Below are 13,003 nucleotides of genomic sequence, written 5' to 3'. Positions count from 1 at the left end.
TTGGCCTCCCTTTTCCCACTTTCCTCTTCCCCTGCCATCCCGTCCCTCCGACCGACCCCCCCCCCCCCCCCCCCCCTCCCCCTCCCCCGCTTCGGATAAACGTATCCCACGGTATCGCACTATCGCCCTGCCTACGCCCTTACAATACGTATACGTATATATGTAGATGCGCGGTATACGTGTGGGGCCAACTTCGCTATCGGGATACCGTTCGGATCGAGTTGCAAAGATTTTTCACCGAAAATGCATAAATCGGATATCCTCGGGGCCGGGGGCTCGGGGGTCGCGCCCTCAATTACACGTCTCGATAGGCTCGGCTGACGTCAAAGAATTACGATCGAGCTCTCCCGGTGCAGCGCCCGTCGCCGATATATCGCCGGTAGAATAGACCGAGGAAGAAAATGAAAAGAGACGAGCCGAAGAAACTTGTTGAGCGAAGTCCGATGAAGAGAGGGGTGGTGATTTTTTTCGCGTTTTTTTTTTGCTTTTTTTTTGGGCTTTCTTTCTCCTCGTAAGAAAATTTTGTTTGTGACGGGAAAGTAATACCCCACATAGGCCAGCGGCTATCCTGCGGGTCTGAGGGAAAAGTGCCGAGTCTAAATATTAAATGCGCTTCTCCGTAAATTACTTGCCGTTAGGCAGACACGGTCTACTCGACATGCGTTAACTTGCTCAAAAGTTTACCCCCGAGACAAACGCGCCGGTGACTGTACACGACGCCAGCGAGCCCGCGCCTCGCGGTTTCGAACACGTTGCGCGCACGTTGCGTATACGTATGTATACGTGTTCTTCGCGGCGGAGATAATTTCCCGAGGGTTAATTTTTCCTCCCTTGAATAAACTAAGAATTATTCGGCGTGATTAAGTAAGTGGCTCAAAGGGGAGAGAGGCGGAGGAAGACCGCGGCGCGCTTTGTTCCTCCTTTTGGGTCGCTTTGAAAGCTCAGAAATCCGGGGTAGTTTTTTACCTACCTTATACCGCCGTTAGCCGATGGAGGAACTCGTTTACCGCGCGAACCCCGCTACGGTTTATTAGAACTTTGTTTTCAAGTCACCTGCAACGGCTATACCGAGCGAATAAGAAGTAGGGCGTGTGCATCTCGGCTATGTATACATTATATATATGTATATATATATATAAACCGGGGGGTACCCGGCTACCTTATACTCGCGTAGGTACGGACGCGGGCATACTTTCACTTGGAAATTAGAACATCTTCTGTAAAGTTTTCCCTTCGGATTCGCGGCGGGGGGGTATTAAGCCGGCCGGGAAATCCTCGCGTTTAGTCCGTCCATGCTGCTGGAGGTACAGAAACGGCGGGTATACATAGATATATATATATACACGTGAGGTGCGCTCCCTCAATTTCCGGGAAATAGGATTCGAGCCGAAGAGTCGTTAAAATTTTCTCGGCCGAGGGCTTAATTTTTTTTCCCCAACCGAAGCCTAAAGGGTGTGTTAACATTTTGCTCCGACTACAAAAGTCCAATTCCTTGCGAGAACGGGCGTCTCCGTGGGACAATAGAGGCGAGGGCGTACGAGGGCTCGATGAAAAGGGTAGTAGCGCGCGTCCTTCTCGTTCCCAGTACCGCGCACACGCTGCCGGAAAGGAGAGATCCTCACCTCGGGGCGGCGACGAGGACGACGAGGACGACGAAGAAGAAAAGGAGCACGACGCGCGTTGCAAGTGGACCGAGAATCTAATTTCCCGAGACAAATCCTTAAATGTGCCCCAGAGCCTAAAGTGAGCCCCCGGTACCCCTTGCCCTTGGCCGTCCGGGTTCGGAGCCACCCTTTTTCCCCTGTAAGCCCCTGCACCAGCTCTCATACCCCCCCGACAACGTCGACAGCGCATCGAACGAGACGACGCCCCCCCCCCCCCCCCCCCCACTCGTCGCGTATACACGCCGCCGTCGTCTTTTCCTCGACTACACCGCTGGCACTTCTCTTTAAATGCCTTATTACACGCGCGTTGAACCAGGCCGCCGGGAGTGCTCCGCGGGCGTAAAAAGTAAAAAAAGTAAAACCACCTTCCCGACGGATGTTGGTTTCGAAACGTCGAGTTCCGACGTGCGCGAGTCGATCCTCCTCCTCGGAGGAGATGGAGGAGAAGGAGGAGAAACAAATAAATGAACGAACGGATAAATAAAAAATCCCCAAAAACGGGGGGCTTACGCGTTTCTCGCGCTATTTCTCGCTCCATTAAAACGGTGTACGGAGTCGGGAAGGGTCGTCTCGCCGGACCGTCGCGGCGGCGATCACTTTCCGGAGTTAAAGTCGAAGTCCCGAGTAAAGGACGAGGAGAACGTTTCGCGCACGACCTACCCGAGTCCCAAAGGGGTTTCCACAATTTTCCCGAACGATTTTAGCCCCGCATCTGTTACCCACGATCGCGAGGCTCTAATACGCTAATTACGCCACCCGACCTCCGCCAGCTTATAAACTAAATTTCGACGACCTGAAATTCACCGGAATTGTGTAAAGCTGATGTATACGTCGTACAGGCGATTCGCTAGCATTCGAAGGCCTCGAGAGGAAATTTGTCGGAATTATTAGACACGTACGACAGAGGCGAATATTGTTCATTCGTTATTTTTTTTTTCATTCTTCTCTCGTTAGCACCGTATCATTAATTATATCCATACCACACATGTTCGAAGTAATTTGTCAACGATATAAATATTGTCCACTCATATGTGAAATTATTATACTTGTATAAGATTTAAGAAATATCTTGCACTGTACATCATTGCTTACGATATATATATATATATACAAATAATATAAAGGCAACAACAATTCAATCTGTTGATATTAATATGATATAATTATCGGTGGAAAGTTTTTTTTTTTTTTTTTTTTAAACTTTTAATAATGTAACAATACAACGATTCACGACCGTCCAACCAGTTATGATAATAATTGATGATGATGAATTTATGTTTCGGCCGACGATTGTCAAGATGATACAAATATCATTTGGATCGCATATACATAGCGTGTATTTACATATATAAACAGAAAAATGGCTATAATTTTTTTTGTTGTCGATAATTATTTATTCATCGATCTTTTTTTTTCTGAATTACTTTTTTTTGTTTTTTTTCTCTTCATCGACAGACCACCTCACACCGTGTTGATGATGATGACCTGGTTTATGGGTGCATTGCCATCTTTGTTTCTGTTCTGTATTACAGAGTGCATGATGGACGACGGGAGTGCCAGTGCAATCTTCTGGAAGTAGGAGGCACCAGTGGCGGCTGCTGAAGGTAACTTCGACTTCCAGGAGATAGCTAGCTTCCTTCCAGACTTCTATTCTACTTCTCCACAAAATGAAAAAGAACTTTCTTCCTTCATCACGCCATCACCGGTGACTCGTCCAGCACAGTTTGCTGCAGAGTTCATTCGCCTAATCGCTAATCTCCGATCTCTCTCCTTTTTACCACCCCCTACTCTCCGCCCAACCAATTCGCCGAACGCCATTCATTTCCCCGGTGTTACGAAAACCCCGTTTTGCCTCTCATCTCACGGATTCGGAAATCATTTTTTTTCTTTCAAATTTTTTTTTTCTTTTTTTTTTTGTCACACTCGCACCGAAACTCTGACTCTATTCGAAATTAGATTTCAAATTCGAAACGATTTTAACGGTTGATTATTTTTGCATTATTCTTGTTACTTCGTCGATGCAATTCGTTCACATCATACGTACGCTGGTTTAAAATTGTAGAATATAATCGGGGATCGTTCAATTAGACGCTATTTTTCAACGGCGTCGATTCATCCGATCGACCAAATTCAATTCGTACGGATCTTTTGTCGAATCGTTACAGTCTCGCGTGCATCATCCCCCATCACACCCCTTCACCTTTTCGCCCGTTTTTCCCCCCTTGTTCCAAACATTATTATATACCAACAGCCCGCAGTCCTCTCCTATCTTTCCATCTACTGTCACGTCCGTGTGCCAATCATATTAGAGGTGTTGTGCGTGCCACGTGCGTGACTGACTCGTGTAGCCGTAAAACTGTCGTTCGTGTTTTGCCCTGTTTATTATACATTATTGTTATTTCGTTACTATACCTTGTAACGGCGTGATGTAAGTAGACGCTCTCATATAATTCCGAACACATTCCTCTCGTCTCTTTTTTTTCCCTTCTCCTTTTTTTTTTTTTTCAGTTTACCTTGTTCTTTCATTGTTCTGTTTTTTCCTCCAAGGAGAAAAATAACGGGCGTAGACCAACGACTCTTTGTGTAGAAACCATGATCGTCGGTTAACTTCGAACCCGATAGAAAACCGAAACCACGTCACTGACTTTCCGAGAACGTCTACCGAACATCATGCCGCATACGCCTCGAATTCGCCCACCTCACCTCACATACAATTAAATATTTTGCTATACATTCTATTCTATTCTATTCTATTCCCTACCCCTACCCCTACCCCCCCATTAATCACCATTTGCCGCCTTCTCACCCCCCCCCCCCCCCACCCCCCCTTATCGTATTTGTTACATCCAGTTTAATTGCTACATTGATAATGGTTGTCCACCTAATTCATTTATTTCCATAGCTCCTTCGCAGCTGTGACCATATATATATATATATATATATATTTATATATATACCATATCATAGTCGCTCGATCGTTCAATGTGTTGTACCGTTGTCGATGTGTTTTTTATATCATATATATCTGTAAATATTTTCTGATTATGGTGTGAGTTTATAAATTTTCTTACTGTACCTAGACGTGACTTTGTGAAATCCCCCTTCGTATGATGATGATGATGACAATGATCATGTTCAATAATCGAGAGTAATGTTAAATTTCATGAAAATACAACTCAGTGCAGATATTTCTAAGTTTCGTTGGAAGCTCCTAAATCAGAAATTCGTTCATTCGTTTATTAATTTGTATCTATTCATTTATTTATTGTTTCGGTGACGCCGCAACGACTCCGCTCGATAGATGATCAAAAAATTCATAAATAGAAAAACGTTTTTCGCATCAAGTAACGATATCGTATTATTATTACTATTATATTAACGAATACGTACACCGATACGTGGACATATTGTACGTGAATGAGTTACAATCAGGCCCAAATGCTTAGCGAGATGGCAGATAAATTTACTAATTTATAAATTCGCAGTCGTGTAAAGTACGTCGTATATACCTTCCCCGTTAGTTTTTGCCCGTTTTTTCCGAGAGGGTTGGTCAAATTCAGGACCTTCGATCGCGCATTCGTACGAAACGCGTGATAAGAGATTACGATTTTTGTTGTTCTCGCGCGAAACGAAAATGAAAGAAGAAGAAAAAAAAAAGAAGTGAAATAAAATTTTGCATTTCATTTTTAAATTGATTAACTTTATCTACCATATGCTGTGCACAAGTTAGAAATAGCTGCAGTGCGCTAATGTAAGCATTTTTGTGATGCTGTTGTAAATGGCGTGTAAACCCCCACCCCCACCCTTGTACCCCCAAAAATGTCGCCTTTTATACACCGTGTGGGATTCTTGTTCAAGATCTGACCAACACGAGGGCGATAAACAATAATAACGACGATTATTATTTAATTTCGCAGTCACGATATGAAGTTTTGAACTCCTTACTGTAAACGTTACATTCTAGTCTACCGAAAACTGGTGAAAATTTCATTCAAAATAGATAATGTAGAAAAGACAAAAGAGAAGAAGAAAAATTGCGAGTCCTAAGATATTGGGTAGTCAGATTTAATATTTCACGAATAACGAATACGGCAGGAGTAGTAAAACTAATAACGGGGTAAAAGTTTATCTAATTTTTAAATCGTACCCAACGATCATGACCCTTCGTTTCGTATATTTTTCAGCTTCCGTTTTAGGTTGTCAACTCACGTCAACGTTGTTATTTACCGTTTTTACTTCGTCACCCTCCACTGTGATTATTACTGTTTACTTTATGGAAATTTCTCCGCATTTTTTCCCCATCGTTGTTGGACCCTCGTATATTTAATTTCGAAATGTTTTTTTACTAGAATTAATTTGTCAGTATACAGATACGAACGTGAACCGGGACTCGTAACTCGTAACTCGCAGCCTCGTGTTGATTTTCGCAAGATTACCTTGAACCAATCGAATCCCACGTACAATACGATTGTCTCTTTTATATACATATATATATAACCGTGCGTGTAAAAACGGATTTTATATATTCAAATATAAAAACATAAATTTTTTATATGTATATACGTATACGTACGCGCATGTGTATGTGTGAGACGAGGTGGAGATAACAAAAAAAAAAAAAATCGCTCCGAATTCGCATATCTATTTCTATAAAATATATGCACACGTATTACATATCCGCGCGTACCTATGCGTATGTATATTTACCTTAGGATGGTGGATGCTGGTGTAAAATGTAACTTTGTTGTTGTCGGTGTTAGCCGCAAGATTTTTTAATGGATATAACAACGTTTACCTAATAAGTACGTTCGTGACTAACATTATTTTCATTTCTTTGTTATTATCAAATGACCGGGATGCAGACAGAAAGCTGTTCGTGGGAATGCTCAGCAAGCAACAGTCTGAAGACGATGTTCGACAGTTGTTCGCTGCATTTGGTACAATAGAAGAGTGTACGATTCTCCGGGGACCCGACGGTACCAGCAAAGGTGAGTAAAAATATCCTACGACCGATACCACCCCGTACCTTCTACCATTTCACCAACAAACCGAAATCCCTCTTTCAACTCTATAATCTGATAAGTGGGCATTATATGGATATCCACGCGATTTCTTCCGCGGTCTTTTAAAATCCGCTCGGGTTGTCTACAAAACGAACGCTGATCCTCCCCCTCCCCCCTCCCCTTCGATTCCATCCCTCCATATATGTTATACACATTTATATATTTCAGTATATGTATAACCGTAACCGTAATCGTAACCGTAACCGTAATCGTAGAGGACGATTGCGAATTTTTTTTGCTTCCATTTTTTTTTTCCCCCCTTTTTATCTTCCTTCGTCGGAGCGCTCCATGATTCATCGGACATCAAAGAGAAGAAGATACACGAAAAGAAATTATATAATAATAATAATAACAATGATGATAATAATAATAATAATAATAATATACAGGAAACTCGGCGAGAGCTTAATCCAAGCTCAGATATGATATAATGTAAGCATAGGTATACGCGTACACGTTCGTATAGCGCACACATCACTTCTTTCGCATCACATCGAAGCACAACATATACATATATGTGCATGTATATATATATAATATATCTTTAAAGGTATAAATATTATACACATAACCCGGGGCAATGTGTGGACGAGGGTGCGGATATGTAGGGCAACGACGTACGGAGCGGTGTCGGTGGTGCGGGGGTCAGAGATTCGGCGGGCCTGAGTCACAAGTAATTTTGGAGCGCGGACCGTAATCCCTCGGAGGCCTCCTTGAAGCTGCCGATCCCACCACCCCTTCCCCCGTTTGTATTTCGGCGCGTATACATATACACATATACATATATACACATATAGGCACAAGTATAGTCCGGTCGCATGAAAGAGTCCCCCGTGCGTGTAGCCGAGTGTAGTACAGTCGCTGGGCTCCCCTGCTCGAGCGTGTAAAGGGCGATCCCGATCCCGATCCCCCCGGCCCTCCGGCCCTTGGCGAGTTCTGCCGGTAGTTATTTGTGTATCCATTAGGGCCCCTAACGTCGCCTGCACCTTGCCGTATTAATAATGATACCGGGAACTGTATTTTCGATACGACTATCGGAAAAGCGGTGTGCGCGGTTGGCGTTCACGCTGATGTCGTACAAACGGCGGTCGATTCGTTTTTTTCATACGTTCGAAACGAATCTTCTCTCATCCTTCGTCTACGCCCTTTTTTTTTTTTGTCAATTTTTTTTTCTCTCCAGCGTAAGGACGCACGACGAGATAAACCGCACGCCGGACTTACGTAGAGGCGCGCGTACCCGCGAGCTAGGTCACTGGTTCCGTGGAGAGAGCACACGGTTTGCGGGAGTGTAAAGTTGAGGGGAAAAAAAGAGTCTACGTGGTACGTACGTAGATGGGTAGGCGATCGTCTCGAGGAACGGGTACGAATCTTGTTCGTCAAAGGAAGAAATCACCTTTGAAGAAAGCATCACGAACCAATCTACATACCAACGAGTACAGTGTGCACGGCATATCCCCGATGCTCCCTATCCTGGGAAAAGTGTGGAAAGAAGGTGTACATAATATATGTACTGTAAAATGTAGATTCCTCAGTTGCACGGCGAAATAGACGAAGACGCGAATGTTCGAACGAATGAATGAAAAAAAACAAAAAAGAAAAAGAAAAAAAACCCAACAAAGAAAAGAAAAACAAGTAACGAGCAAAAAAAAAAAGTTGGTGCGCCGGGGGGGGGGGCGGAATGCTGGTACAGTTGTCTCGAATCAACGGAAATGGAAGCAATAATTTTTCGCTGGTCAAAGCGGTAATTTGAATATTTTTATTCAGAAATGAGGTCCGGGAGTAACGGAAGGGTGGAAATTGGGTGGACTATACCGAAAGTAATGAAGGAGAAGGGGGGGTGGGCGGCAGGGGGTGGGGGTGGGGGTGGGGGTGGAGGGGGTGGAGAGGCGGGAGGGAGGTTGGGAGGCGCGAATGTAATTAAATTCCACTTTCAAGCGAAACTCACTTTCAACAGTTAATAAGATTTTGATTCGGAACTGTAGAGACGGTAACGTGGCGAGCGATCCATTGGAGCAGAGAGACGCATCTTGTCGTTCCAGTCGAGAACGTCGCTGCCTCAGGCCTCAAAGTGTTTCGCTTGCCTTTCGGCTTTTTAATTAAAATCACGCGGAACAAAGTGAGGCGGTGGAAGAGAGCTACCGCTACCTCGACCTCCCGCTTCTTCGCCGCCCCTCCACCCCCCCCCCGAGCATCGACTATAATTACCGATAGACATATAAATGTACAAGTATATATATATATGTACAACAAACGGTATCTGGATGCAACAATTCTCACGTTACAGTCGAACATTCCTGTCGTACGGCAGATATTGCAGTTTCGCGTATCGAACGGAAGATTTCCGCGCGTTTGTGTCATTCCAAACCCCCCCCCCCCCCCCCCCCTCCGTGCACCCCTCCGCGTCTCAACTTCCATACAGCAATTAATCCTATCCCGCTTAATTCTCTCCTTGGCAAATTAGTACTCGCAAACTTTACTTCCTCTCGACTTATTTCCCATTTAGCTCGTGTGCCTTCCGTTTAGTATTTATTGCACACATAGCGAGAGGAGAAGCTCTTTTATACTAAACAGAAACTAGAGACAGCTGGGTACGTTTTCCTCCGGAATCAACTCTCATTATTTCGATTCTCCCCTTATCATTTCGTACATCCGCCCTCGTCAAGGGCGCTACGCTTTTCGCTACAACCTGATCACTTATTCCACGCAACTCTACACCGATCTCCTTACGTACTTCATTATATGTGCGCGCGTGCGTCTGTCTGTGTGTGTGCGTGGCTGTAGGTGCGTCTGCTGTGTGTGTGTGTGTGTGGCTATAGGATTGCCGAGGCAAAACTTTCCGAACAGAGTTCATCACGGCGCGCTTTCCTGGGCGAGTGAGGCGTTTGTGGCAAGTTTCATAACCAGCTAATCCTCTCCGTAATAGAGAGATCACTCCCAGGATCAGCTATATTGCTGAGATGGTTTGGTGGTGTGGTGTACGCGTGTATACGTATTACATACACATGTATACAAACAACACCCGCGATGCTCTGAAACTGAGTGAGTTGAACGTAGCGGCACGAAATATGCTTTTCCCGACGACTATATGTATACTTATCAAGCAGCCGGCTTAGCGCCGCACCAACGAGAGCGCTCGAGTTCCCAATTTCGCTTAGATTTCTTTCACCGATGACACCCGCGCCTCCCAATCCGGTACAGGCGTGCACGCGCCGAGATTGTTTTTTTGTTCCGTCGCGAAATTTTTATAATTCTATGATACCAGCATCGGACGCGTTCAATTTCATTCGTTGTTTCAAATTTTTCCTCGTATTTTTTTTTTTTCAATTTCATATCATTACATTTCACACGAATTTTGAGAGTCATTTTTTGTCAATCTACATTTTTGTTATCGGAATTGGTATTTTATGTTTAGAGTGAGTAACTTTTTCCAAAATAGTTTTCGAACTTCGTGAAACTTTTTCGACTTCTTTAGGGGTCCAAAAGTTGAAATTTCCGGGAACAACGATTTGCGATGAAAATTGCGAATTTCGACATTTTTGCTATTTTCAATATTTCTCAATCGATGGAACCGAGAAAAAAGATCGCTAAGATTACTCATTCGATAGGATTTTTTCTGTACTCCCACGCGAAGTTATCCAGTTTGTTGGAAAAATTTCGATTTCACTTTTGTCGAAACTCTCCACGTCAGAAAACGTTTTTCAATCCCTAAAAACTAGTCAATTTCTTCTACTTCAACCCCTTCAAATCTCAAAATACGCCGAAAATTACTAAAGCGTGGAATAGGCGTCGATTGAGTTGAGTTGGGAATGAATCCCATCGCGATATCCTTGATTTTTCACACATCAGAACGATGAATTGGGGATAACTCAATCAATTTCATAGATGAATCAATTTGGCTTCCACATTCGGGTTCCTGAAAATACATACCATTGTTTAAAACGTTTGAAAAAAAAAAAAATCGGAATCTTGCCCCAAATTTTGAGAAAAATCTTAGGCTATAAGCTCGGCTTGGCAATTTTGAATTTAATTTTAAAAACATAGAGGTCGTTTCATTTGGAAATCTGGATGCTTTAGAAACACTGTACCCATCTCGTATTTCGAGTTTCAATTCATCACAAACTTTTCAGAACAAGATTGATTATACGTTAAAAACCCCTTGTTTATACGCATCGAGGACATTTAGCTCGTCGGAAGTTCAGACGGGTTGGATTCGTGCCGTACTTCGGATCATACTTACCCATCGTACGACACATGTTACGTTATCATCGCGTGCCACTAATTATCTCGATTCTCGACAGGAGTGTACGCGGCTATTTATCTCTTGGCTTCATCTATACGTTATTTTGCTACGTATACGTGCGATAAATTAACGCTGAAAAATTCTTACACCGATCTGTGACAAGAGTGATAAAAGCAATATTGACGACGATAATAATAATAATAATAATTCGGATGAAACTGGGAAACAACACGTTCTTAGGAAAATCGATGCGAAACAGGAGTAACCGAGGTGAAGGGGGGGGGGGGAAAATAAAACCACGGCGAAAGAACAAGGGAAAAAGGAGAGAAAGAAAAAAAAAAAACAACAACAAAATAAAAAAAAACAAAACAAAATAACCGAGCAAGCAACGTGGAAGAGACGTCGATAAAATCACGTTCGTTCCGTTTCGAGGACAATTATTATTTTCGTTTCTGTCTGCGGTTTTGCAGCGCGAGGGTGTTCGTGTACGCCGGGAATAAACCCTTCCGAGCCGTAAATGGATCCTAAGTATATCTTAAAAGGTTTCGGAAAAGTGGACGTGACTTATTTTCCACGAATCGAATTGGATCGTGAGAAATAGAGGAAACAATGAATCACGTATCTCGCGCGGGACGCGCCCCGAACACCTTTTACTTATAATTACATATCCTCGGTATGGGTGGGTACGAATTATATTCCGTCGTCGTACGCGCTCGGGCGATCGTCTTTCAATTTTATTTTTTTTTTTCCACTCGAGCGAAAAAAATTCTCGAACAAACGCGCACGGTTGTCCTACCGTGAAACTCGTCTCTCATTTGCGAAACGCTTTTCTTAATAAACTATAGCGGATGGGGCCCGGCACTACAAGTTCAACCCCGCGAATAGCGTTGCTCGAAACTCGAACAATTCCTCACGTTAAGAAGATTATAAAATGTTTATGAATAATGGAACGAAAACGTTATTAGAAAATAAGTCTGAGTGTTTCGCTAAATTTCCGCGATGCGCGGCACGCGATGGTTACGCGGAGAGAGACCCCCGTTTCGTATATATACGTATACATATATGTATACGTATACGTGAACGCAGGGATATGGTTTATTTGTAAATGCCGCGTATTATATACTTACATACAGAGTACAAGTATACGTGTACGTGTACCGTGTGCCGGGCAAAAGGAGAGAAGAATAAGGGTGGAATGGAAATATGTGGTGGTCCAGATATGGAGAGAGAGGCGCCGTACAAATGCTCGGAAAAGCTTACGGGAACAATACTGCAGCACATTAAGTTGTAATAACAGTGCCTACAGCACTTCAGAATTTCTCATCCCCCCCCCCCCCCCCTCGACTCTCACGACCGACTTTTAAAGCAATTCTCTACTCCGCGTACTCCGGACGAGAAAACCATGCGCTTTTCCGACGCACGCTCTTGCACGTGTTATAGGTAAGCTTCCCACATTTACTTTCCATTTCCTACGATTTAAAAGCTATTATAATGCAACGATTTTAATACCGGAAACAAATAGCGCACCGGTAAATATATTCAGAAGAATGAAAAAATGCGAGGACGCGCGTATTCGCCAACCGATATCATCGTCGGATAATTAATGTTTGTCAGGTATTTCCTGTGTTTTTTTTTTTTTTTTTTTTTCTTATTTACTTTTAATAAAAGAAAATCAGATGGGAGGACGGGATGTAAGATGGAAAAAGGTGTGAACGCCAAGCTCCGATGCGAGCGGAGCTATAGGTCCGCTGACACTTACGTGTAACACGCGGTGTGTATAATGCAGAGCGCGGGCATCAATGGGGGTAGCTTCGTTCCATCACGAAGCCACACCTCGCGCGGTAATAAATAATGATAGATATTTATGGATCGGTATCGATGGGTTGCGTGCGAGCGCGACCCTTATCGGGAAAATATGAGGAATCGATAACGCCGTTTTTTCTTTTTTTTTCTTGATTTGTGGCTCGCCGAGAAGATTCTTTTTCTTTTTTTTTTTTTTTTTTCTTTTTTCACGTCCCGACGATTACACGCCGGTA

The 13,003-nt window shown here is 43.5% G+C and overlaps 1 protein-coding gene across 12 annotated transcripts in view; it reads left to right on the top strand.

Annotated features, from left to right (window-relative positions):
• Window positions 1–13,003, top strand: part of LOC105692090 (CUGBP Elav-like family member 4) — a 531,822-nt gene that overhangs the window by 475,210 nt on the left and 43,609 nt on the right. For 8 of the 12 annotated variants that reach the window (XM_020855922.2, XM_048651187.1, XM_048651186.1 and 5 more), the window contains one exon: window positions 6,527–6,652. In XM_020855922.2, the coding sequence (XP_020711581.1) occupies window positions 6,527–6,652 (126 nt within the window). Of the gene's footprint in view, window positions 1–3,196; window positions 3,269–6,526; window positions 6,653–13,003 lie in introns of all 12 variants that reach the window. The other 4 variants (XM_048651190.1, XM_048651189.1, XM_020855928.2 and 1 more) reach the window with 1 other exon arrangement.

Source organism: Athalia rosae, chromosome 2 (assembly GCF_917208135.1).
Source record: "Athalia rosae chromosome 2, iyAthRosa1.1, whole genome shotgun sequence".
NCBI classification, from domain to species: domain Eukaryota; kingdom Metazoa; phylum Arthropoda; class Insecta; order Hymenoptera; family Athaliidae; genus Athalia; species Athalia rosae.
This window is presented reverse-complemented; position numbering and strand designations above follow the sequence as displayed.